General features: G+C 49.0%; 1 protein-coding gene across 1 annotated transcript in view; it reads left to right on the top strand.

Annotated features, from left to right (window-relative positions):
- ADCY5 (adenylate cyclase 5) overlaps positions 1–23480 on the top strand; it is a gene marked incomplete at its 5' end in the record, with an annotated part of 143088 nt that overhangs the window by 64553 nt on the left and 55055 nt on the right. Inside the window, one exon of the mRNA XM_034670712.1 lies at positions 20450–20599. Coding sequence (XP_034526603.1) covers positions 20450–20599 — 150 coding nt within the window. The remainder of the gene's footprint in view (positions 1–20449; positions 20600–23480) is intronic.

Here is a 23480-nt window from a genome sequence, read left to right as displayed (position 1 = left end):
GCTGGTGTGGGGCAGGGCACCTGGGGGCTTTTGGTGGCTGGGTAGGGGCTGTTGCATTCCTCTCCCCTCGAGTTGTCACGCTCTGTCATCCCAGGTGTGTCACGTGGCCTGAAGATGAGAGCATCTGGTATTGCTGGCTTGGATTTTGCGCCAGTCTGCCTTGCTGAGGACTCAGGCTCTTTCCATCCACCTCAGCCCCGGGAGGGACTCTGCTTCCTCCAGGTGGGGAGGAGAAAGCACTCTCCAGGCTCCTGTGGTCTGGGTGCTCTCAGCATGGCCATGTCATTCGGGGGTTGAGGTGCTGCCCCACAGGGCATCGTGATGTTTCCCCGGATCCCATGGCATTCCTGGGAAATGCCCACGTTCCGGGGTTCAGAGCAGAGTGTGCTGAGTCTTTAGGGATCAGTGAGGAGGTGAGGGCTTGTCACAGTGGGGTTGGGGTGGGTGTAAGCAGCTGGGACTAAGAGAGGTCAGTGTGGTGGCAGGGAACATGGGGATGAACTAAGGGAGAGACAAGGCTTTAAGCTGGCACAGGAAGTCACCTTCAGGAGAAGACAAAGGATCCTGGACATGCCCCTTGGCAGACGGACCCTGGCCAGACGGGTTGAGGGCCCAAGGGTCTGTGTGGTGGGCTCATCAGAGGGTGGGGGGCGGCTATCAGGGACAGCCTATGGGGCCAGGCAAGGGCTGGGTTTCTCTTCAGTTTCCTCCACCAACTCAAATTATTTTGTGAAGAAAAGAAGGAATTTGAGTTGTACAAGAGAAAGAAGAAAACAGGCCCAAGGATAAAAGGGGAATATGGGCGGTTCTAGTCCTCCTCTAGACCTCAGAGACTTCGCTGCCCCAACCTCTGCAAAATCCCGCACTGTGTCCGCAGTTCAGTCTGAGCCTAAGGCCCAGCTACTCCTGAGGCGAGGTACTCAGACAACTCTCGCTTTCCTGCATGTGCTGTATGGAAACACTGAGGGCCCATCGGACAGGGAACATAAGGTTTTCAAAAGCCGGTGCTGGCCCAGGCCTGGCAGCTAGCCGAGAGCCTGCTGAGAAGCTTGAGTCTTTGTTCATTCCTGAGTTAGAGGCTCTCCAAATGCCTCCCAGCTCCCTGCTTTTAGGTAAAGGACATGTGGACTCTCTAGGGAAGGGCTGTTGTCCCCAGGCAAGAGCCTGAAGAGGCCTCTGGACGGAGAAGAGGAGCCCCTTCTCTAGCAGGGGTGGTCCCTATCTTTGGGGGCCTCTTCCCCTCAGGTGCTGCCCAAGAGGCGTGGGAGCAGCAGCCTTGCCCCCAGCCCTTGCCCATTCTCCAAGCCTGGGCTGCACGTGCACAATGCCGTGGGGCCCCTGGCCGGAACCCTCGCAGGTCTGGTCATGTGTCACCTTCCCTGGGAGATGCTCTGGCACAAGCACCCAGCACTGTTCCTGGTGCTTTAAGGCACTTGACAAGTACAGGCGATGTCTGTCCCGTCCCTACTCCCCTCAGGCACTGCGGATGGATTGGTTGGGTCCTCGGTTTCTTGAATTCACTCTATCTAAACCCAGATAGACAGTGGAAGATCATTGCTTTTTGGACATTTTATATGATTGCCCTATTTAGTTTATCAGCATCCCTGAGAAGTAGATAGTACATCCTTGTTTTATAGAAGAATCTCGGGCTGACTAGGGGATGTTACTCAGTGAACACCACTTGTCTATTAAGTGAGCTGAGACCTGAACCCAGGTCTTCGGACACCAGATCCCACGTACTTTCCCCATACCGTGCTTCACGTCCTTGAGATAACCCAGAGCCTGCTCCTTCTTTGCTTTGGGCCTCTGTTTCCCAGCTTGCCGAGTGCAGCCACTGTACCTCCTTCCGCCCGAGAACCCAGCCGCTCTGTCTGCTTTGTCTCTGCACTGGCGTCTGGGCTCGGGCCCAGCTCTTGTCAGGACCACTACCTCAGAAACCGTCCACTGTTTTTCAAGTGGCCTTCCCATGTTCACACTTCCAACCCCATCCTGCCTTCTTTCATCTTACGCGCTCTGCATGTCATGCCTTCTCGTTTCTGCGCTGGAGCAAGTATTAAGAGAGGAGGAGGAAGGATGGGCTCAGGCTGCCATTGGATGCTCAGATCTAGAAATCTCTGCTGTTTGCAATTCTGTTAGTCAGGGTAAAGGCTAAGCTGTGTAACACAGAGACGCCAAGATACAGTGCCTTTTTTTTTTTTTTTTAAGATTTTATTTATTTATTTGAGAGAGACAGTACAAGCTGCAGAAAGAGGCAGAGGGAGAGGGAGAAGCAGACTCCCTGCTGAACAGGGAGCCCAACAGGAGCTCAATCCCAGGACCCTGGGGTCATGACCTGAGCCGAAAGCAGACGCCTAACCGACTGAGCCACCCAGGCGCCCCACATACAGTGGCTTTAAGGAGATGAGTTTCTTTCTTTCTCAGGAAATAGAGTTGAAGTGACCTGGTCCAGTTCCATGGGGTTGTTCTGCCACCTACAAGGACATTATCTCCACTGTGTGGAGGAGGATGGAGCCTGCCCATGTTCTGGTCCAGAAGAAAGTGCAAAAAGGTGTTGGTCCAGGTCCGATGATGGAGAGTCTTACACGTTGCTTCCACTCACATCCCTTTGACCTGAGCATCATCATATGGCTGCAAGGATGGCAGCTGCGTGCCCAGCTACTATGTGTTATTTTGAAGAAGGGGAGAATGAATTTAGGTAGACCATGAACAGTCTTTGCCATAGCCTTTAAAAAATGGATTTTTAAAATAAGAAAGGTTAATGTCAGTGATCTACTCTAAAGGGATGTGGTAAGAGGTGGAAAGAGGTGGTAGTGTGATAATCTAGAGCTCACCAGGTGGGCCTCAAGCTGAGAGTATGTTTCTGGAGAGTAAGGGTGGGGAGGGCAGTCTGCAAATGAATGTCTGCCCCACTCTTCCTACAGGCATGCATCAGTAGTGGCTGAGTTTAATGGCTCACCCCTCAGCAGCCAGGATCAGTTTCCCTTGGCCCGGGGAGGACTTACCTCCAGCTCCTCATACTTCATGGCCTCAGTGTCAGCCCTAGTCGCCCTTCCTGCCCCTTGTTAGCAGGATGGCTGGGAGTGAGCAGTGACTGGACCAGGGCCAACTCATGGTTTTCTCTCTGGTACGCTGAGTCACACCACAGAGAAGGCTCCCAGGATGTCAGGGCCCTTGGGAAGCAGCTGGGACCCATGGGGCCACGTTCTCCTGTTTTACATAAGATGAAATGTCCTGGGCCCCAGAGGACTTGCTGAGGTAGCCGAGCCAGGGAGGAGAAGGGCTGGGCCTGAGGTAATCCAGGTCCTTTGCTGTTCACCCAGCCTCCCCAGAGCGCCATTTCCATGTGTTTTCTCCCCTCACGGGCTCGGCCTCTGGGGATTTCTCAGTGACAGACCCACGGTCAGCCAGCCAGGAAGGGACTCCCCAACGCTACACCCAGATCCAGTTCCCAGCCCAGCTGAGCTTGCACCCCACTCACAGGGACACACAGATTTGTCTCACGGCTCATCACCCTGCTGGAAGCCCCCTCCAGGCCCTTAGTGGCGTGTCAGTTAGTGCTATATGTGTCCCTCTTCTGCTGTGTCATCCACCTTTCGCTTAATTCTGACTCAGGCCTTGGCAGCCTTGTGGATGGGGGTCCTGTACCCCCCTCTCCTGCCTTGGGTGTATGCTCAGTGTCTGAGGCAAAGACTGCTGGGGGCCTAGACTGTCTTCTCATGTGAGCTGGAATATTCAAGGCCTTGAAAGTGCCCAGCAGCCCTCAACTTCCTTTTCATCCATTTATTCATTTAGCAAGCATTTGTGAGTGCCTGCTGTGTGTCTGCTCCGTCCTGGAGGAGGAGGACGATGTGCTAGCAAGCAGAAGGAGGCATGGCCAGCCCCACGGGGCTTTTGTCCAGCTCTCGCCGCTCCAGCCACTCACACATGGCCAGCCCAGCTCTGGGGCTTTACGTGGGTAGTGTGTTTGCACCAGGATTTTATTAGCACCGGTATTTGTGACCTTCAGTCCATTTTAGAGATGAGGGCTTTGAGATTCCAGTAGGTGCTGTGACTTGCCCAAAGCCACAAGGCCAGCCTGCAGGTCCCCTGATTTCCAGCACAGGGCTCCTTCTGTTGTCTCTCCCTGCCTTTCTCTGCAGGCAGTCTGTGGGGGAGCCTCCGGAGTCCCCGAATCTCTGCTGAGGCACCTGATAGAGCTGGGCAGGACTGCCCTGTCCTGAGCAGCGCCAGGGCTCCCCTCAGCCCTGGGTCGTGAGCGGGGTGCCTGGGCCTTCCACACAGACAGACACAGCCCCATAGCGTGTTCCGCTACCAAGTCAAGGTTAGGTAAGCAGGGTAATGGTAGTTTCACTTTCTCTTGAGCTTTTCTGTTTTCCTTCCAAATTCAGCAGACCTAAAATGGGCCCCAGAGGGAGGGCAGGCGGAGGCTGGTGGAGGGGCAGGAGGAGAGCTCGCACCTCACCTGTGCAGGGTGGAAAACAGAACTCTGGGTTTGGTGGTGCTCTTTTCTCTCCCCCTGAATCCAGCGTTTTGTCAGCCCCTTCCTTCCACCTACACAGCCTGGCATCATCCTCATCTGTCACCACGGCTCACCTGGAACAATGAAAGCCTGTCTGACTTTCCTGGAAGGGGGAGGAGGAAGCTGGGGGGGATCTTGGGAGGGGGGTGCTGGATAATTGTTCTCCAAGATGAGATTTTTTGGAGGAGAGAAATCTAATTTGCACTGCATTATAAATAAACTGCTAGCCCATCGAACTTCCTGCCAGGCCACAAAGCAAACTCTTCCTACCCCAGAGATGAGAGAACTGCATGAGAAGCGGTTTATTCGTGAGCGGACCCACCACCCAGCTTCTCAGAAAGGCTTTCCAAGGCACTCCTGCCAGACCAGTCTCTCTGTCACCCCTGTTCCCTCCACCCCAACTTGCGTCCTTGGTTTGGTTCGGGTGGGAATGTATCTGCATTTGTACGTGTGATCCCCACCCCTTGGTGGGTGGGGAGGCCCTTGCCTGACATGGGTTCTGAGGCACCCCAGCTTCCTCTGGGATTCCCCATGGATCCTGCATGGGTCAGAAGGGAGACCTGTGTAGGACTTCCAGCTGTAAGCAGCTGTCTCTATGCTGTAGTGTTGAGCATTCTGTTGCATTTCAGGAGAACTGGGAACAGAATATTTGAAGTAGGGAGTTTCATAGAACATCCTGCAAGTGGCACCTCCATTCGTGGTAGTATGTTCAGGACAAGTGTCCCGCCTGAGCGGCTGGAGACTCAGGCTGCGGCTACTCCGTGAATTGTCCCAGGTGGCACAGACCGTGGCCTTCACACATTGCCTCTCTAGTTTTATAGATACACAACATAATTTTTTTCTTTTTCTTTTTGTTTTCTTTCTTTCTTCTTCTTCTTCTTCTTTTTTTTTTTTTTTTGCAAATCCAGGATGAGAACTTAGCTTCCTATGTCCCCAGTCCTTTTTCTACACTACGCTGCTTCCAGACATTCACTCATTGCTCCTAGGCTGCCCCTTTAACCCATGGTTTTAAATCCATCTACTTTCCCAAAAGCCCCAAGTTACATGACATGCTGGAGAAGTTGACGTGCTAGATGGTCCCGCTGCTGCCTCAGTCTCTGCCTGGGCTTCCATCCGAGACCTTCTTGTCCCTTGGGGTCTTATGGGTGAGCCTCAGCCCCCACCCACCCCTTCCCTTCTCTCCTTTACATTTTATGCCCCAAAGCCAGACCAAGTGGCAGCTGTGGAGAGCACCATCCAAAGTGAGTTCTGAGCCCGGCAGATGAATGAATGTGAGCCTCAGGAAAATGACCCCCTAAAGGACAGGAAGGGAGGCCAGTCTCTCTGAGGCCCAAGGGTGGGGTTCTAGGTAGATTCACCGATTGCTCAGTTTTCCCAAACACCAGTTTGATATTCTGCAGATCAGCCCGCGATGGTGGCGGGTTCCAGGTCCCTCCTGATTTGCTTCCCTTTGTTCTACAGCCAGCTGTGCTGTTCGACAGGAATATAGTGAAAGCTGCATACATAATTTTAATTTTTCCAGTAGCCAAAAAATTAAAAAAGAAAAACAACAAAAAACACAGATGAAACTAATTTTAGCAATATCTTTTTTTTTTTCGCCCAGTATATCCAGAATAGCCTATCAACACGTAATTAATATAAAACATTCTTTCAAACTCTGGTGTAAGTTTTACACTTACAGCACATCTCAATTCAGACTCACCGTGTTTCAAGAGCTTGTGGCCCTCGTGGGTGGTGGCTGCCATCGTGGACAGCACTGCCCTGCTGTCTGATGGCGTGCTATCTTTCGCTCTTTAGGACTCCGTCCCTCTGCCTTTGGATAAACCGTTCTCCTGCCTCTCCCTCCGCTCCATGCTGTATCCACCCAAGCGGTAACAACCCACACTTTCTCCCAAGCACTGCGAGGAGTCACTTCACTACTGCCGCCCTCACGGCCCTTTATGACTTACGCCTTTGCGGTCTGGGCCCCTCTTCTACTACCCTCTCTCCGAGCTCACCTGTGGATTCTTCCTTATCTCTTCAGCCTCTCCCATGGCACCTGACTGTGGGCTCTCCAGTTCTTGCTTGAATCTCTTCCTTCCATTTAGCTTTATGACACTGTCTTACTCATTGTGCCCACCCTGAAACCAGTGCCTGCCTGGACTTCCCTGTATGGATTAAGAACCAAAGCCCCTTCCCTTCCCCCTGGAGACTCACCCCTCTGAGATGCTTGCTTGGGACATCCCGAACTCTGCTCCCCTTTCTCTTCGCAGGGCACCTAGCCTCCCTTGGGCTCTGGTCCTTCTCATCTGTGCCATTTGCCCAGCTCTCTGTTTGGCCTCTTTACTTCTAGCACCTTCCTCCTTGCCGCTTCCTTCCCAGCCGTGAGATTAATATTCCCAAAGTGCAGCTCTGGTCACATTTTCCTACTGAAAGGCTGCAGCACTAGAAGTTGTAATAACGGGGGAATAGGCTTATGTTATAATGTTAAGTGAAAAAAGCAGGATATTAAATTATAAACAGTAAGATCACAGCTTCATGAAAACAAAAAACCGTAAGGAGATTAAAAAAGAAAGGAGGAATGAACCAGTTAACACTGGTTGTGTTGGGCAGTGGGTTGAAATTTTCTTTATTGAATGCACATATTAGAAATTGAAAATTTAGCGTACTTTTTAGTTTTGGAAATGCAGCCACCAAGAGTTTTAATGCTTCCTGGGTCATGTGCCACCTCCTTACCCAGACATAGATATCTGTTGCGATGTAGCTGTGAACCCCACCTCCCTTCTGGCCACCTCCCCTTGCTTGTTCTGTTCCAGTCAGCATTACTTCCTGGGGTTCCCCAGGCAGCCTTGCACCCTTCAAAGTCCCTCCATCCCTTAATTCATGGGGTTTCTGCCACCTGGTTGCCTGGATCTTGCCCACACTGAGTTCCATCTCCAGAGCCCTCTCCATAATGCCTTCCTGGTTCCCACGGCCTCGAATGACTTGTTTATTTATTTATTTTTAGGATTTTATTTACTTAGAGTGCGCACACAAGCAGGGGGACAGGCAGAGGCAGAGGGAGAAGCAGACTCCCCTCTGAGCAAGGAGCCCGATGCAGGGCTGGATCCCAGGACCCTGGGATCATGACCTGAGCCGAAGGCAGATGCTTAACCCACTGAGCCACCCAGGGGCCCATCAAATCTCTGAATCTCTTTCCCCATTTGGCTTATTCAGCCTGGTTTTGCAGGCATTTGGATTCTCATCTTATCTCCTCTATGAGTCGATAAGTTTCCGCAGCCGGCCCTGCTCACAGTAAAAGCATGTATTTTTTTCCTTTTTTATATCAATTTATCGTTTTTTAAGAGTAATACATATAATAGAAAAGTTGGAAAGTGTTCAGTAGTCTAAAGAAAAAGGTCTGAAAAAATACCTGCAATGCTCTGCCGCCTAGAGACTTCTACCGCTGTTGACACTCACGTATTTTTAGGCTGGGATCATGTTGAGTATGCAACTCTGTATTCTCTTTCTCCCCCACTTGACAGTAGATTTTGAAAATTTCCCCACGTTGTTAAATCCTCTTCAAATAAAACATTGTAGAGGCCTTGACATATTTCAGGAGACTGCTGCTCCATAATTTTCCTAACTCTTCTCCAGGTCAACATTTCTGTTCCTCATGTTAAATTTTCGAATCATCCTTGCATATAAAGCCCTGTCCAGGCCAGTGAGTTTCTGCATAGCAGAAATTCTGGGGAAGGGACTGACTTGTGGGTCAAAGATGACAAACATGTTATTTTTTAACTGAGGTACAGTTGACACAGAATGTGACATTAGTTTCAGATGTACAACATAGTGATTGGACAACTCGATCCTACGCTGTGCTCACCACAAGTGTAGCTGCCATCTGTCACCGCATCATTATAATACGATTGACTGTACCGCCCATGCTGTACCTTTCATCCCTGTGACTTATTCATTCTGTGACTGGAAGCCCGTACCTCCCACTTCCCTGCACTCATTTTGCCCATCCCCCCCCCCCGCCCTGACTCCTGGCAGCCATCCGTTTGCTCTCTGTATTTATGGTTCTGTGTGTGCTTTTTTTGTTTATTCATTTGGTTTTTAGATTCTGCATATAAGTGAGATCATACGGTATTTGCCTTTCTCTGACTGACTTATTTCACTTAGCAGGATACTCTCTAGATCCATCCATGTTACAAATGGCAAGGTTTCATTCTTTTTATGGCTGAGTAATATTCCATTGTGAAAATATACCACATCTTTTTTCATTCATCTTCATTCATCTGTCCATGGACACCTGGGCTGCTTGCACATCTTGGCTTTTGTGAAAATGCTGTAATAAACATAGGGGCACGTATGTCTTTTCAAATTAGTGTTTTCGTTTTCTTTGGGTAAATGCTCAGTAGTGGAATTACTGGATCATATAGCATTTCTATTTTTAATTTTTTGAGGAAGCACCATACTGTTTTCTGTAGTGGCTGCACCAATTTATATGCTCACCCACAGTGTTCGAGGGGAGAGGATGAACATTTTTAAGGCTCTTCATCCATATTCCCAAATTGGTTTCCAGAACGGTGGTACCAATTCTCATCCCCACTGATGGATGGAGGGTGTCTGTTCTCTTGCATTCTTGCTAATATCATTACCATGAAAAAAAGTGTTGCTAGTTTAATAGGCAAATATTGTTTTCATTTGTATTTCTCGGTTTGCTAGCGAGGCTTCACATTTTTTTAATGTCATGCATTTGTCAGTCATTCGGAGTTTTACTTCTTCAAATAGCTTGCTCATCTACATTACTGATTTTTCTGTTAAGTTCTACTTATTTCTTGTTTATTTAGAAAACACTTCATATTAAGACTGTTGTCTCCACTACCACATTTTTTGCAAACCAAGTGTCTGTGAAACTAACTTGGAGTTGAAGAGTGCAAAGCCTGTAGCACGCGTGTCCTCTCAGCTATTCTGTGCATGTGCCTGACTCTGTCACCAGACTTGCAGTCCTGGGGGCCAGGGGCCAGGCGGCCAGGGCTGAGCTTTCCCAGACTCCTAGCACAAGGCTGCGCGATGGGTGCTCAGTCAGTGTTTGTTGAGTGCATTGAGAGGATATCCTGCTCGCCAGAGTACTATTTCGTGAAAGCTGTTCTCTTTCTAATGCGTATACAAGGTCTGCTGTCTTCCTAGGAATACGTAACCAAAGATGACGCATATAGACTGTATGGTGTGAGCGTCTCTCTCTAAAGGCACAGCTATTCTGAATTACAGAACACACTATCTCACTTGTTATTGTCACTGTTTGCCTTAAAATTTAAGGAAATCCAAACCACAGTGAGATACCGTCTTGCTCCCACTAGGATGGCCTTAATCAAAAAGTTGTACAAAAACAAGCATCGGGGAGGATGTGAGGAACCAGAACCCCCATATACTTCTGGTTGGAGTAGAAAATGGCACAGCCACTTTGGAACACAGTTGGACAGTTCCTCAAAATGTTTCTTGTAGACTTACCATGTGACCCAGCATCTTAGTCCATTCGGGCTGCCATAACAAAATACCAAGAGCTGAGTGGCATAGACAGCAAACATTTATTTCTCACAGTTCTGGATGCTGGCAAGTCCAAAGTTCAAGGAACCAATAGATTCAGTGTCTGCTGAGAACCCACTGCCTGGCTCATAGATGCTATCTTCTCCGTGTGTCCTCACAGGCTGGAAGGGGCGCTAGAGAGAGCGCTCTGAGATCTTTCTTTTTTTCTTTTTTTTAAGATTTTATTTATTTATTTGAGAGAGAGAGCATGAGCAGGGGGAGGGGCTGAGGGAGAGGGAAAAGCAGACTCCCTGATGAGCAGGGAGCCCAATGTGGGGCTCCATCCCAGGACTCTGAGCTCATGATCTGAGCTGAAGGCAGACACTTAACCAACTGAGCCACTCCGGGGTCCCTGAACTCTCTTTTATAAGTGCACGAATCCTGTTCACCAATCCCACCCTCCATGACCTAATCGGCTCCCTAAAGCCCCACCTCCTAATGCCATTTCATTTGAGGTGAGGATTTTAGCATATGCATTTGGGGCTGAGGGACACAAACATTCAGTCCAGAACATCTAGCAATTCCACTGCTAGGTATATATACCCAAGAGAACTGAGAACGTAGGTCTGCACAAGATCTCTCACATGAATGTTCATGGCACCACAACCCAAATGCCCGTAAATGATGGATAAAGAAGCAAAATGTGGTGTATCCATTCCATGCAGTATCATTTGGCCATAAAAGAATGTAGAACTGATACACGCCACAACAGAGATGGCTCTTGAAAGTATTATGCTAAGTGAAAGTAGCTGAACAAGAAGGTTACCTCTTATATGCCTCTGTTTCTATGAAGTGTCCAGCACAGGCAAATCCATCGAGACGGAAAGTGAATTAGGGGCTGACAGGAGCTGGGGGTCGGGGCGCAGATGGGAAATAAGCAGTAATTAATGGGTACGGGGTTTCTTTTGGGGATGTTGAAATGCTCTGGAATTAGATAGTGGTGATGGTAGCACAATTCTTGAGAATACACTAAAAACTACTGAATTATGTACTTTAGAAGAGTGAGTTGTAAGGCATAGAAATTATACCTCAATGAGAAAGTAATTAAGAGAAGCTGTGCTCGAGAAGGGCTTGGCCTCCTCCGAGGTACACGGTGGGCCTTCGTCACCCACAGTGGCGGTTCCTTGGAGAGAGCGAGTTTTGGAGGCTGCGGCCGAGAGCAGGTCCCTAATCAGCAGCATTTTATGTGACCAGGATCTATGAGGAAGGCCTGGGGCACCTAGGGCGAGAGTGAAAGAAAGTCGAGTGTTTCTTTATTAAATAGAATACAGCAAAAGTAGGTCTGAATTAGGTTGGGATAAATAACAGCTTCGTCCAGTACAGTAGGATGAGCTCTGCACTTGGAATGAGAATCTGTGATTGAGCTCTCCGCCGCGGTGCCGTGTCGCTGCAGACAGGGCTCCTGCCTCGAGCCTTGGTGTCCTCATTAGCGAAAGAGGGGTGATACCGCCCAGCTTGCTTATCTCGGAAGGACGGGAGGAGGAGGCAGTGAGACAGCACACGGGAAAGTGTTTTAAAGCTGTAAATTGATGCACCCAATCGTTCCTAGATACTTGTCTTTCTTTACATTTTAGTCTATTTTGTCTTTCCTAAAAATGTATTAAGCAGATGCTAATTATTGATTGGTTAATATTTCATGCCCTGCGTGTAGTGACAGCGAAATTGTATTAAATAAACATTATACTTTTCAAATCATATTATAAATTGGTATTTTCCAGAGACAGTGGGTAGCCCGCATGGTTGGGGTAGGAGATGAGAAGGGGAATGTGGCCTGTAATGAGGCTTGGAGGGTCTTAGTGGCAGCTCAGAGTTTGGGGCTTTACCCTGCTGGTGATAGGGAGTCATGGCAGGCTTTTGAGCAGGTGTCATGATGTGGTACGGGGATCTCTGACATAGAGCCTTTCAGAGCAGGAGAGATTGACAAGCCCTGAGCAACTGGATCCTCGCTGGAATGGAGAAGAGAATGTGCCTTCTGGGCAGGACCCCATGGGAATGAAGACCGCAGAGAGCCCGGTCTTGTTTGCCCAGAGCCATTGAGATAAACCATCTATCTCCGTGAAAGAGGCTCTCATCACGAAAGCCCCTAAGCAGAGATAATGTGGCTTTGATCACCAAAAAAGCATAGAGCAGTCTTTATTCTTCGTAAGGGACAAATTTTTAAGAGGCGTCACTATGATTTTTCAAAAAGTTAAAAATATGTAATATTTTAAAAAAGCCATTTAACACCTCATTGAGCACGGCACAGTATACAAGGAACCGAGCTGATGTGACTTCCAAGAGTATATAATTTAAGATTATCCTTCCTTGATTTATTGTATTTTGTATCATAATAGGATTCCACTGAGGTCCCCGAGCTTCCCACCGTCACCGGGTAGAACAAATGAAATCTGGGGCAGGCGGAAGAGACTCCTGTCAGGCTCGTCAGCTCCTTTTATTTGGGACTCATTTGGTTGCTTGTTTTGTGTGTTTGCAAATAGAAAAAGGACTAGAACGGGAGGGGCTGCGCCTGTCTTTAGGGCTTGGGTCCCAGGAGAGGACCTTTCTTGTCTTCCTAATACCCGGAGCAGTGGGGAGCTGGTCCTCAGCCCCCAGCAGCCCAGAGGGGGTCTGGACCCTTGTGGCCAGATGGGTGGATTTGGAAAATCGGATCCCAGATTTGGCTTTTGCCCTTAATTGACGGGATTTCAGACTTTGATGTGAAGAGAAAGCACTGTGGTTGTTTGTGCAGATCTGCAGAGGGTGGAGAAGGATCTGGAAGAAGGAGTAGGGTAGAGTGAGAGCTGGGTCACCCCCAGAGTCCTGGGGCCCTGCCGAAGGGGAGAGGGTTGTCAGAGCTCGGGGAGGGTGGGCTTGAAAAGGGTCCCTTGTAGGATTGTCAGGTAAAATATGGTTGCCCAGCGAAATTTCAATTTCAGAGAACAACAAATAATTTTGTAGTATAAATAGGTCCCAAATACTGCATGGGACATACTTACACTAAAAAAAAAACCTTGTTTATCTGAAATTCACATGTAACTTAACATCTCCAGAGCTGGTTCCCTGGGGTATTCTGACTCCTTATCTCTGCCACTGTCGCTGCCACCAGATACACCCTATGAATCACAGTGCAAGAGGCAAACTGACTTGTCCAGGAGAGAAGCCATGCCAGATAGCCAATTGTGAGAGGGTCTTCTCCAGCTCATTTCCTTCTATTCCAAACCTGTTCGTTCCTCCTCGCTCTTTGCTTTGCACCTTTCCCAGGAGTGGCAAGTAGCAAGCCTCCTGCAAAGTCAGAGAGGCAGTAATGTGTGCAGGGCCGAAGGCCTGCTGCTGGGATCGCTTTCAGCCTCCACGAGGAGGCGCTGCGCACGCCGAGCGCCATAGCTTCACCCTGGGCCCAATCAAACCTGCAGCCTTTGGGCAGCGAGAGATCGGGTTTCCAAAAGCGCTGGGGTTTTAGAAACACCGCCACCACTGCCGCCAGAGTGGTTAAATATTCATAGGTATCTCCCCTGGGTTTCTGGGCGGGGACTAGAATTCCAAACATTCCCCTCTAGCGGGGGTTTCTCCCGGTGTGGTCCTGAGACCACCTGGACCCAAACCGGCTGCTGGGCTTGTTTTATTTTTTTTATTTTTTTATTTTTTATTTTTTTTAAAAGATTTTATTTATTTATTTGACAGAGATAGAGACAGCCAGCGAGAGAGGGAACAAGCAGGGGGAGTGGGAGAGGAAGAAGCAGGCTCATAGCAGAAGAGCCTGATGTGGCTCGATCCCACAACGCTGGGATCACGCCCTGAGCCGAAGGCAGATGCTTAACCGCTGTGCCACCCAGGCGCCCCTGGGCTTGTTTTAAAGCAGATGCTGAGGCGAATCCCAGGGCTGAGGTTTGCTGTCTTGTTGGGTCTCCGCAGTGCTCTACCTGGTGTAGGCGTACATGCCCGTGCACATACACACCTGTGCACACGTTCCGTGCGGTTAGATATGTCCCTGGAGGTCGATGCAAGGAAAACCTACAAACCCTTAATTAGGCCTTATTGCCCTGCTGTTGTGAATGATACCTGTTATTATTTACTAATTAAGTCTTTTACATAAGGACAAGGTTTATGCTTTTACTGTGTCTGCAAGGGGCTCAGTAATTGAAAATTGTTTTTAGTGGAGAAGAAAGCCAGTCAGCATTTGGACCCTTGTGCTCGAGGTGTGAGATCATTTTTAAGCTACAGACTCCTTCCTAGAAGAAGGCTTTAAGCAGAATTCCGCCCGAATTTACTGATGCCTCCTCTCCATTCATCACATGTTTGCCCAGGAGCCTTAGCATCTATGAGAACTGGGGACAGATTCTGCTTTTTTGCTGAGTGCTGTGTGTGTGTGTGTGTAACAAACACATTCATGTCTTACTTGTTCACTCTCAGGTGAAATTTGCTGAAACCACCCTTCCCAATGACCTGGCCCAAGATCCCCGTCTCACACCCCAGCACTGGGGAACTGCTCACCCTGTTTTGTGTTTAGTGAATGAGAGAGAGGACCACGGAGACACACTAAGCTGGCAAAGCCCTTTGGAGCCCTATTGGGTTACTGGGCATCGTTTTACCTGGATTTGCACGTCTGTTGCTATTGGCCTTCTGGCTGCAGTAGGAGTCAGATTACAGCGGGAGAGGCCAGAAGGATTAGGACTGAGATGCTCCAGCGGTCAGGCGATAATTACCTCAGGGGTCATGTCCTGAAATAGAGTCTGGCCCCTCTTTCTGACCTCAGAGGAAAGGCTGCTCTTTCTCTGCCCGGCTGGCGTTCACATTCTCTCTTTTAGTCCCTCCCACATCTTACTGCCATTCGTTTTTTTAAAGTCCAATTTACAAGCAGTAGAATTCACCCTTTCTGGTATGCAGTCCTGTGGGTTTGACAGAAGCGTACAGATGTGTAACCATGAACACAGTCAAGCTATGTGACAGTTCTGTCGCCCAGAAAGGTTTCCTCCCGCTGCCCTTGCAGCCAGCCTCTCCCTCTGGCCCCTGGTCACCACCGGTCTGTTTGCAGTCCCTGCAGTTTTGCCTCTTCCAGAATGCCATGTAAATGTGATCGCATGGCCGTTTGAGCGTGGCTTCCTCCACTCCGTGTCGTGTGTCTGAGACTCGTCCACGTTGTTGTGTGTTATCACTAGATCGCTCCATTTTATAGATGAATCATACCCCATAAACATTCCCGCACGGATTTTAGTGCAAACATTACTTTTCATTTCATTTGGGCAAATACCTAGGAGTGAGGTTGCTGGTCACATGGCAAGTATGTGTTTAACTTTATGAGAAATTGCCACACTGTTTTCGTAAGTGGCTCTACCATGTTTCATTTCTCATCCCAAGGTTTGAGAGTTCCAGTTGGCCTACCTTCCTGACAGTACCCGTGTTGGCAGTTCTTTTTTCTTTTCATTTTGTAATTTTATTTTAGTCGTTCTAATAGTGTTGGGTAGTATGTCATTGTTTTTAAAAAAATTTGCATTTCCCTTATGGCTAATGATTTTCAGCATCTTTCTATGTGCTTTTTTGTCATGTTTACATCTTTGATGAATTATCTATTCAGATCTTCTGCTCTTTTATTTTTTATTATTAAAAAAAGATTTTGTTTATTCATTTGAGAGAGAAAGAGGCAGAGAGAGCACAAGCAGGGGGAGGGGAAGAGGCAGAGAGAAAGGGAGAAGCAGGCTCCCCCACTGAGCTGGGAGCCCGACATGGGGCTCGATTCCAGGACCCTGGAGATCATGACCTGAGCCCAAGGCTAGATGCTTAACCATCTAAGCCACCCAGGCGCCCCTCTTTTGCTCTTTTAAAAAATGGGTTGTTTTCTTATTGTTGACTTTTGAGAGTTCTTTATGAATTCTGTGTACAAGTCTTTTTTATCAGATATGTGATTTACAATTTCTCCCATTCTGTAGCTTGTCTTTTCATTATCTTAACAGTGTTTTGGAAGACAAACACTTATTTTTGGTGATGTCAGATTTATCAATTTAACATTTCTTTTATGGATCATGATTTTGCTGATGTCAGATTTATTTTTGGTGATGTCAGATTTATCAATTTATTATTATTTGGTGATGTCAGATTTATCAATTTAACATTTCTTTTATGGATCATGATTTTGCTGTTGTATATGAGAATTCTCTGCCTAACCCAAAGTCCTATGTTTTCCTATGAAAGTTTAACAGTTTCAGGTTTTGCATTTGGGCCTATGAAAAATTTTGAGTAAATTTTTATGTATTTTGTGAGGTTTGAGTTAATCATATGCATAGCCAATTTTTCTGGCACCATTTGTTGAAAAGATTGTCCTTTCTTTAGTTGTCTTTATATATTTGCAAAAAAATAAAAGTATGATCTATGATTTGCAGATATTTTCTCGCATTAAGTAGGTTGTCTTTTTACTTTCTTGGTGCCTTTTAAAGAGCAAAAGTCTTTAATTTTGGTGAAGTGTAATTTATCTTTTTTTTTTTTTAAGTCATTCGTGCTTTTGGTGTCATTACTAAGAAATCATTGCCTAATCCCAGGTCATGAAGATTTACTTTTGTGTTTTCTTCTGAGTTTTATAGCTATAGCTCTTACATTGAAGTCTCTGATCCACTTTGCTTTAATTTTATATATGGTGTGAGGTAGGAGATCCAATTTCATTATTTTACATGTAGATATCATGTTATCCTAGCATCATTTCCTGAAAAGAATATTCTTTCCCCATTCAATTGTCTTGGTACCATTGTCAAATATCAATTAACCATAAATGGAAGGGTTTATTTCTGGACTCTCGACTTTATTCCATTGATCTGTATTTCTATCCTTATGCCAGTACTGCACTGTCTTAATTACTGTAGTTTATAGTAAGTCTTGAAATTGAGTAGTAGGAGTCTTCCAACTGGTTCATCTTTTTAAAAATAATTTTGGCTATTCTAGTTGTTTTGCTTTTCCATATAAATTATAGATTCAGCTTATTAATATCTTTTTAAAAATTCTGCTTGAATTTTGATTATGATTGTGTTGCCTCTGTACATAAATTTGGAGAGAATTGACATCTGAACAATATTGAGTTTTCCAAATATGTGAATATGGTATATCTCTCCATTTATTCAGGTCTTTTTTTTTTTTCTCTTTCATCAGTGTTTTATAGTTTTCAGTGAACAGTTTTGTGTGTTTTTTGTTAGGTTTCCACACAAATATTTCATAGCTTTGCTGATATTTAAATGGTACTTTAAAAAATTTCATGTCAGATTATTTATTGCTTACATATAGAAATACAGTTGCTTTTTATATATTGAACTAGTATCCTATGATCTTGTATTCTTGCATGTCTAAACTTGCTTATTAATTCTGGTAGCTGTTTTGTAGAATTTGGGGGGTATTTTCTACATGTCACCTGCAAATAAAGGTGGTTTTATTTTTTCCTTTCCAATCTGTATGCCTTTTATTTCTTTTTCCTGTCTTATTGCATAGTCTAGAACCTCCACTACCATCTGAATAAGAGTGAGAAAGGGGTCAATCTTGCTTTGTTCCTGGTCTTAGCAGAAAGTATTCAGTCTTTCACATCAGTATGATGTTAGCTGTAGGTTTTTGTATATGCCATTGATCAGATTGGGGAGTATCCCTTCCATTCCTAATTTGTTGAGTTTTTCTTTTTTAATCTTGCCTTGATGTTGAATTTTTTCATATACTTTTATAGTAACTATTGGAACAACCATATGGTTTTTCTATTCAGTCTGTTAATATGGTTAATTACATTGATTTTTCAAAGTTGTACAAGCCTTCCATCCTGGGATAAACCCCACTTGGCCAGGTTGCTTTATCATGGTATGTTATCCTATCTGAGGGTAGCTCCTCATCTTTTCCTTCCCAGTTTTTCCTGTTTTTAGTGGTCTGGCACCTTCCTCTCCTTTCAAATGATATCCCCTGACTAGAACATTCTCCAGCATTTCCTGAAGAGTGCTCCTTTAGCCTTTACCTCCTCATCTCATTCTTCCTCCTTACCTGTCTCTCAGTGGGCCCCAGTGGCTTCCTGGACCCTTGTCGCATTGGTCACTCACATTGGTTAATACTGTAGGCCACTGTCTATTTCTTCCTGAACCTTATCCCCCTGGTCTTTGGGGGCTCTTTCTTCTGAGTCAGCTCTGCCTTGCCTGGCCTCCAGCCTCATGTAGGTCTTTGGGTTTCTGTGGCAGCCTCCTAACCTGTCTCCTACTTCCTATGCTGCTCTTGCCCCTGAGGAGTCTTCCTGAAGCTGTGTGGTCATCTTGCTGTTCTTTCCTTCAGTAGTCCTTCATGCTCCTGTTGTATAAGGATTGTGCCAGGACTCCTCAGCCTGACATTCGGATGCCCCTTCAGTCTGGCTCTGGTCTGCCTTTCCAGCTCCATCTTCTCTTTGTGGACTTTCCCTCAGGATCATAAAGCCTGTGTTATTTATTCAAGGACCCCTAGTACCTCACAGACCTGAGCGCCATGGATACTCTTTCCAGGTATACCCTTCTCATGCCTGCCAGACTTGCCAACTATGCCCCCAGCCCAAGGGCCAATGTGCCCTGGCCTGCCCAGGAGTTCTCCTCTTGACTCCCCATGATCTCCTCCTCTCTCTCTTGCTTGGTGTGAGGCTGTTTCTGCTTCCTATCACTGGCACTCTGTCAGTCTTGACCACTTATCTCTTCACCTGGATTGTAAGCTTCGTAGAGCAGGGGTTTTCTTTCCTTGTGATGAGTAGGTTGTGTTTTTCTCTGCTGTGTTTTTACACGAAATGACAATTTTGAGGTGGATGGGGTTGGGGCGGGGTTTGGGGGAGTTATGAGTCATCATCAGAGTTGGTGGAGCTTGTAATCTCAGTTTGCCCCTTCCCTGAAGGCACACCCAGGAAGCATCTGGAAGGTATCCAGGAGGGGCTTGAAGGGAGCTCACAGTGTCCTTTGGCTAGGAAACCAGAATTTACTGTGCAACCAAGGAGAGAGCAGGACTTTGGGATGGGAAAGACAAAGTCTCTTTCTGTTCACGGGTTGGGACAATCACAGTATACGATATGTCCAAGGAAACATGGCACCGCATCCAGCATGGAGCCCCCATGGCCTCCAGGCCTAGGCTGACCAAGGACCCTGGGTGGGGGTCAGCATACCTCAGAGCTGGGGTGGGGAAGGCCTTCAGGGGGAATGCAGACCTGAGTGCAGGACAGGACTTCTAGGTTCCAGAGACAAAGAAGTCCCTGGAAGAAGAGCATGGACGGATGTCTGCCAGGTTGCTGCCAGGCACTGAAGTCCCAGAGGGCTTCAGGAGATATAGCAGAAGGTGCCGGGGGCCAATTGGGGTTCCCTTCTGTCGTGGAGACTAAGAACTAAGTTTTTGGAGGGAGTGATGGAGTCCATCTTTGCGTGGCTTCTGCCCTGTGTGGCCTGAGGCAAGGGCAGGACCAGCATCAGTTTACCCAGATATCCCAGGAACTGCACCTGCCAAGATAAAGCTTGTCTCAATAGCACCTTTGCCGGGATCAGAAACGTGCTGTGTAAACTTGCTTTTGTGGGGTGTGTAGTGTTGTGTTCTGTTTTCCCTTAGCTTTTCAGTAAATACTCCTTTCCAAAGAATTCCAGCCTTGTTCTGCGACCCGAGGGGCGGTAGTATTCTTCCACACACATCTCCATCGGCACAGAGGAGGGCATGAGAGCGAGGCAGAGTGTGTCTGCTCGCCAGCTGCTGTGCTGGACTTGTCAGGGGGCTTCAGCACTGGTGCAGAGAAGGAATGGAAGCCCAGGACGAGGAGAGGGGACCCACTGTTGGCACTGACCCCTGCTGGCCAGGGACCTTATCCTTCTCTCGGTCCCCAGAGGGCTCAGCACAGTGCTGGGTATCTCATGGTAGCCAGCAACTGCTTGCTCCTTTACAGGTGCTCCTGGGGGGAAAATCAGCTAATATACAAATAATCATCTCAGGTTTCTCTGAAAAAGGGCAGCCCTCTGTCCTATGCTGGCCACTATCACACTTTCAAAAAATGAAATCCCATGACCCTTATGGAACCTTCCTTCCACTGCCCCTGCTACCCCCATTGCATACACAGCCCCCTCACAGCATCACCGGTAGGCTGAAACTTTTCATCTCTGGTGCTGTGGGCATGCACAGTATGATTATTCAGAGACTCGGTTCCTTGGGGCCACAACCTGTCACAGGCCAGGCAAGCTTTGGGCTTCGAGTAAGTCAGAGAGCCTGACCTAGTATGCTTGGCTACTCCCTGTGGCCCGCCATGGGTGGGTATCCTTGACATTGGTTTGCTTGCAGGTAGGTATGTGTGTGCTAACGTGGGGGCTGGGGCCTCCATGCTTTGGGGCTGGAGGGGCAAGGTTGGGGCTCCAGTGACTGGTGCCCACTCCGGGACTGAGCTCTGTGTCTTCATCTCTCCCTCTGCAGCTTGTCTCCAATGTCCTCATTTTCTCCTGCACCAACATCGTGGGTGTTTGCACCCACTACCCGGCTGAGGTCTCCCAGAGACAGGCCTTCCAGGAGACCCGGGAGTGCATCCAGGCACGGCTCCACTCACAACGGGAGAACCAGCAACAGGTGAGTGAGGCCCTCCTGCCCTTGCGTGGCTACAGGGAGCAGAGGCCCCAGACTCGCCTCAGGCCAGCTGCCCGCCACCCCACCAACTGTGCAGGATCCTTGTCGTCGTCCAGCCGCACCTCCCTGAACAGGGACCCAGCCAGGAGGGAATGTTTTCCCTGGAGGGAGCCTAGCATTTCTGACTCTGTGGGCATGCTCTGTGGAGACTTTGGAGAAAGTTCTACCCCAGCGCTTGCCCATTGCCTCTTCATTGTTCGCCTGTGGGCTGCAAACAAGCCAAGCAGCCCAGATCCTGGGCACCAGAGAGCGCCCACACCCTCCCCAGTGCTGATGAGTTGGAGTGCTGAGAGCGTCAACAGTCCCATCAGGGAGAGAGGAGAGGAGGAGGAGCTGTCAGCCTCTGGGACACCCTCACTAGGCACTTCCCTGTGCCGCATTTTGGGGTTTGATTGGTTCAGAGAAAGGATGATGGTCCTGTGTCACGCTGAACCTCGCTTTCGAGAATGTTTGGGCAGGAACGTAAGCCACTCACATGGGCCACAGACTTGGAGGGCTTCTCACAGCCCCTGTGTGCTTGCTTGGGTGGGGGCAGGGCAAGGACTGAGGGCTGCATCACGGTTCCCTCCTTGGCTGCCTGGCATCCTGTCTGGGGTTCAGGACCATTGTGCCCTCTCCTGCATGTGAACCAGATGAGGTCTGGGGACTCTGGGACACAATGGAGCTGAATGGCTTGCAGACAGGAGCCCCAGAGATGGGGCTGTGTGACGCCGGGGGAGAGTGTGGGCAGGCCAGCAGGATGACGGAGCCCCTACTGGACTCAGACTAGGTGTGGCTCTTAGAGATGAAATTACTCCAAAGCAGGTTCTCCAACAAACATGAGTGGAGTCCTGCTGCCTTTGAGCTTGGGGACAAGGGAGACAAAGGCCTAGACAGCGGCAGTCCCCTGCACCCTCCTCGCTTGCGCAGAGTGCATGCCGTGGGCACCCCAGCGCACAGCAGTGTGACCACATATGACGGTGTCTCTGACTCCGCCCAGATGCCTCCTGGGGAGTTACATGACACAGGCTGGCCATGTCGGGATGGCTGACCTCAGGGTGAGGCTCTGTGGTGTCTCTCCAGCACCGTACCCTGCACCCCACCCCAGTCACCACCGTGCCTGTCCCTGCTTCCCGTCCCTGGACGTTGTGTCCGCCAGGCCCCCAGCTCATGCTGTCCAGTTGGAGGCCTGGCTTGCCCAGGCATTCTTTGGGCCCTGTCTGAATTCCTGGTCTGGCTCTTGAACGAGCCCCATGCACAGCAGTGTCCCCAAGTCCTCCCACTGTCTTTTTCTGACAAGCTGGCCACCCTTCCGCACCCTCCTACCACCCTCCGTGCCTCAGAAGCCCCCCTCTCGTCCCAGGTCAGGCCCTGGCATCTCTCACAGGAGATCAGGATATCTTCCTTCCCTTTCTGTGTCAGGGAGTGTCCCCTGTCACTCCTGGACCTTGTTCTTCCTCCAGTAAAATGCATATTTTACAGCTCATCACAGTTTACTTGCACTGGCCCTGGACAGGCTGGACATTCCAGCAAACCCACAGGGATTTGGGGGAGAAAATCCATTTGCTTTACATGTTCTGAGCCAAGATAGCAGGGAAGGGAGGCGTGCTTCCTGGGGACAGGCACTCCTTACCCAGCCAGAGCCCAGTGGCTCTCGGGCCGCCCTCTGCAGAAGGTGCTGCTCTTGGGTCCTTGGGGGGCACTCCGAGGGGCCGCTTGATGGTGGGACTCAGAACTCTCCCAGCTATCTGCACCCACGCTCCAGACCCTCGGAAGTGGTTATAAATGTGGGAAGGTCTCTCATGGATATAACCGTGTAGAGCACACTTCCCCCCAGCTGTGCTACCTTTCCACAGAATTGTCCTTTAGTTTGTGTTTCTGTCACCAGGAATTGCTTACTGAGAGTTCAGTAAATAGCCGTTGAAGGCCATGTCCCCTGATGCTCAGGGAGACCAAGCTAACCCACAGAGAGCACCTTCAGTGGATTACCAGTGTGTTCCAGGCCGAGGCTGTCAGCTGTGGAGCTGAGCACGACACAGCTCCACCCTTGGGGGTGTCTCGCTGCAGACACTCCAGGGAGACCCCGTTAACAGACCACGAAACACTGAGTGATCGAGGACTCCGAAGGAAGGCCCTGAGTGGCGAGGGGACGCCGCTGCCAGAGCCAGGACCCGCCCCCAGGGAAGGGGGGAGCCCTGAAGGAGGGTTCCCGCAGTATGTGAGGATGCTGATCCTAGCCGAGGAGCTTGCGTGCAGAGGCAAGGAAAGCCTGCCAGGAGCTTGGGAAGTGTCCCATGGTTCACTGTATCTGGAACTGTGCTCAGGGCGTGCTGGGCGCAGGGAGGGGTAGGGGGAGCCAGATCATGGAACTCTTGAGGCCAGGCTGGGCTTGTGGGCTGGTTCTGGAAGGTTTGGGAAGCATAGGAGGGTTTTACGCAGGGCAGCGATGGGGTCAGGTGTGTTTTAGAAAGATCACTCCCTGGCTTGCGGTGTGGACAGTGGATTAGAGGCAGCAAGCTGGGACACAGAAGCCACTTGCAGGGGCTGCCCTGGTCGCCTGGGTGGGACCTGATGGAGGCCAAAGGCTGGGATGGTAGAGGTGCTTTAGAAGGATACAAATGGCAGCCAGGCCCGGGTTGGCAGGAGCAGGCCAGGCACAGGAAGGGGGCAGGTAGAATGGGGGTCGTCGTGGAAAATAAAGAGGAGTGGGCTCACTTGGTCCAGAAGAATGCACATTTGATGTGGCTGGTGGAACCCAGGGAAGCTTTGGAGGCTTTGAGCCAGGGAGTGGCATGACAAAGGCAGCGTACTAGAGAGACTGGGGCCATACAGGAGTGAGGAGGGC

Source organism: Ailuropoda melanoleuca, chromosome 1, assembly GCF_002007445.2.
Source record: "Ailuropoda melanoleuca isolate Jingjing chromosome 1, ASM200744v2, whole genome shotgun sequence".
NCBI lineage: Eukaryota > Metazoa > Chordata > Mammalia > Carnivora > Ursidae > Ailuropoda > Ailuropoda melanoleuca.
The sequence above is the reverse complement of the archived record's forward strand: the minus strand, read 5'-3'. Positions and strand labels throughout refer to the sequence as shown.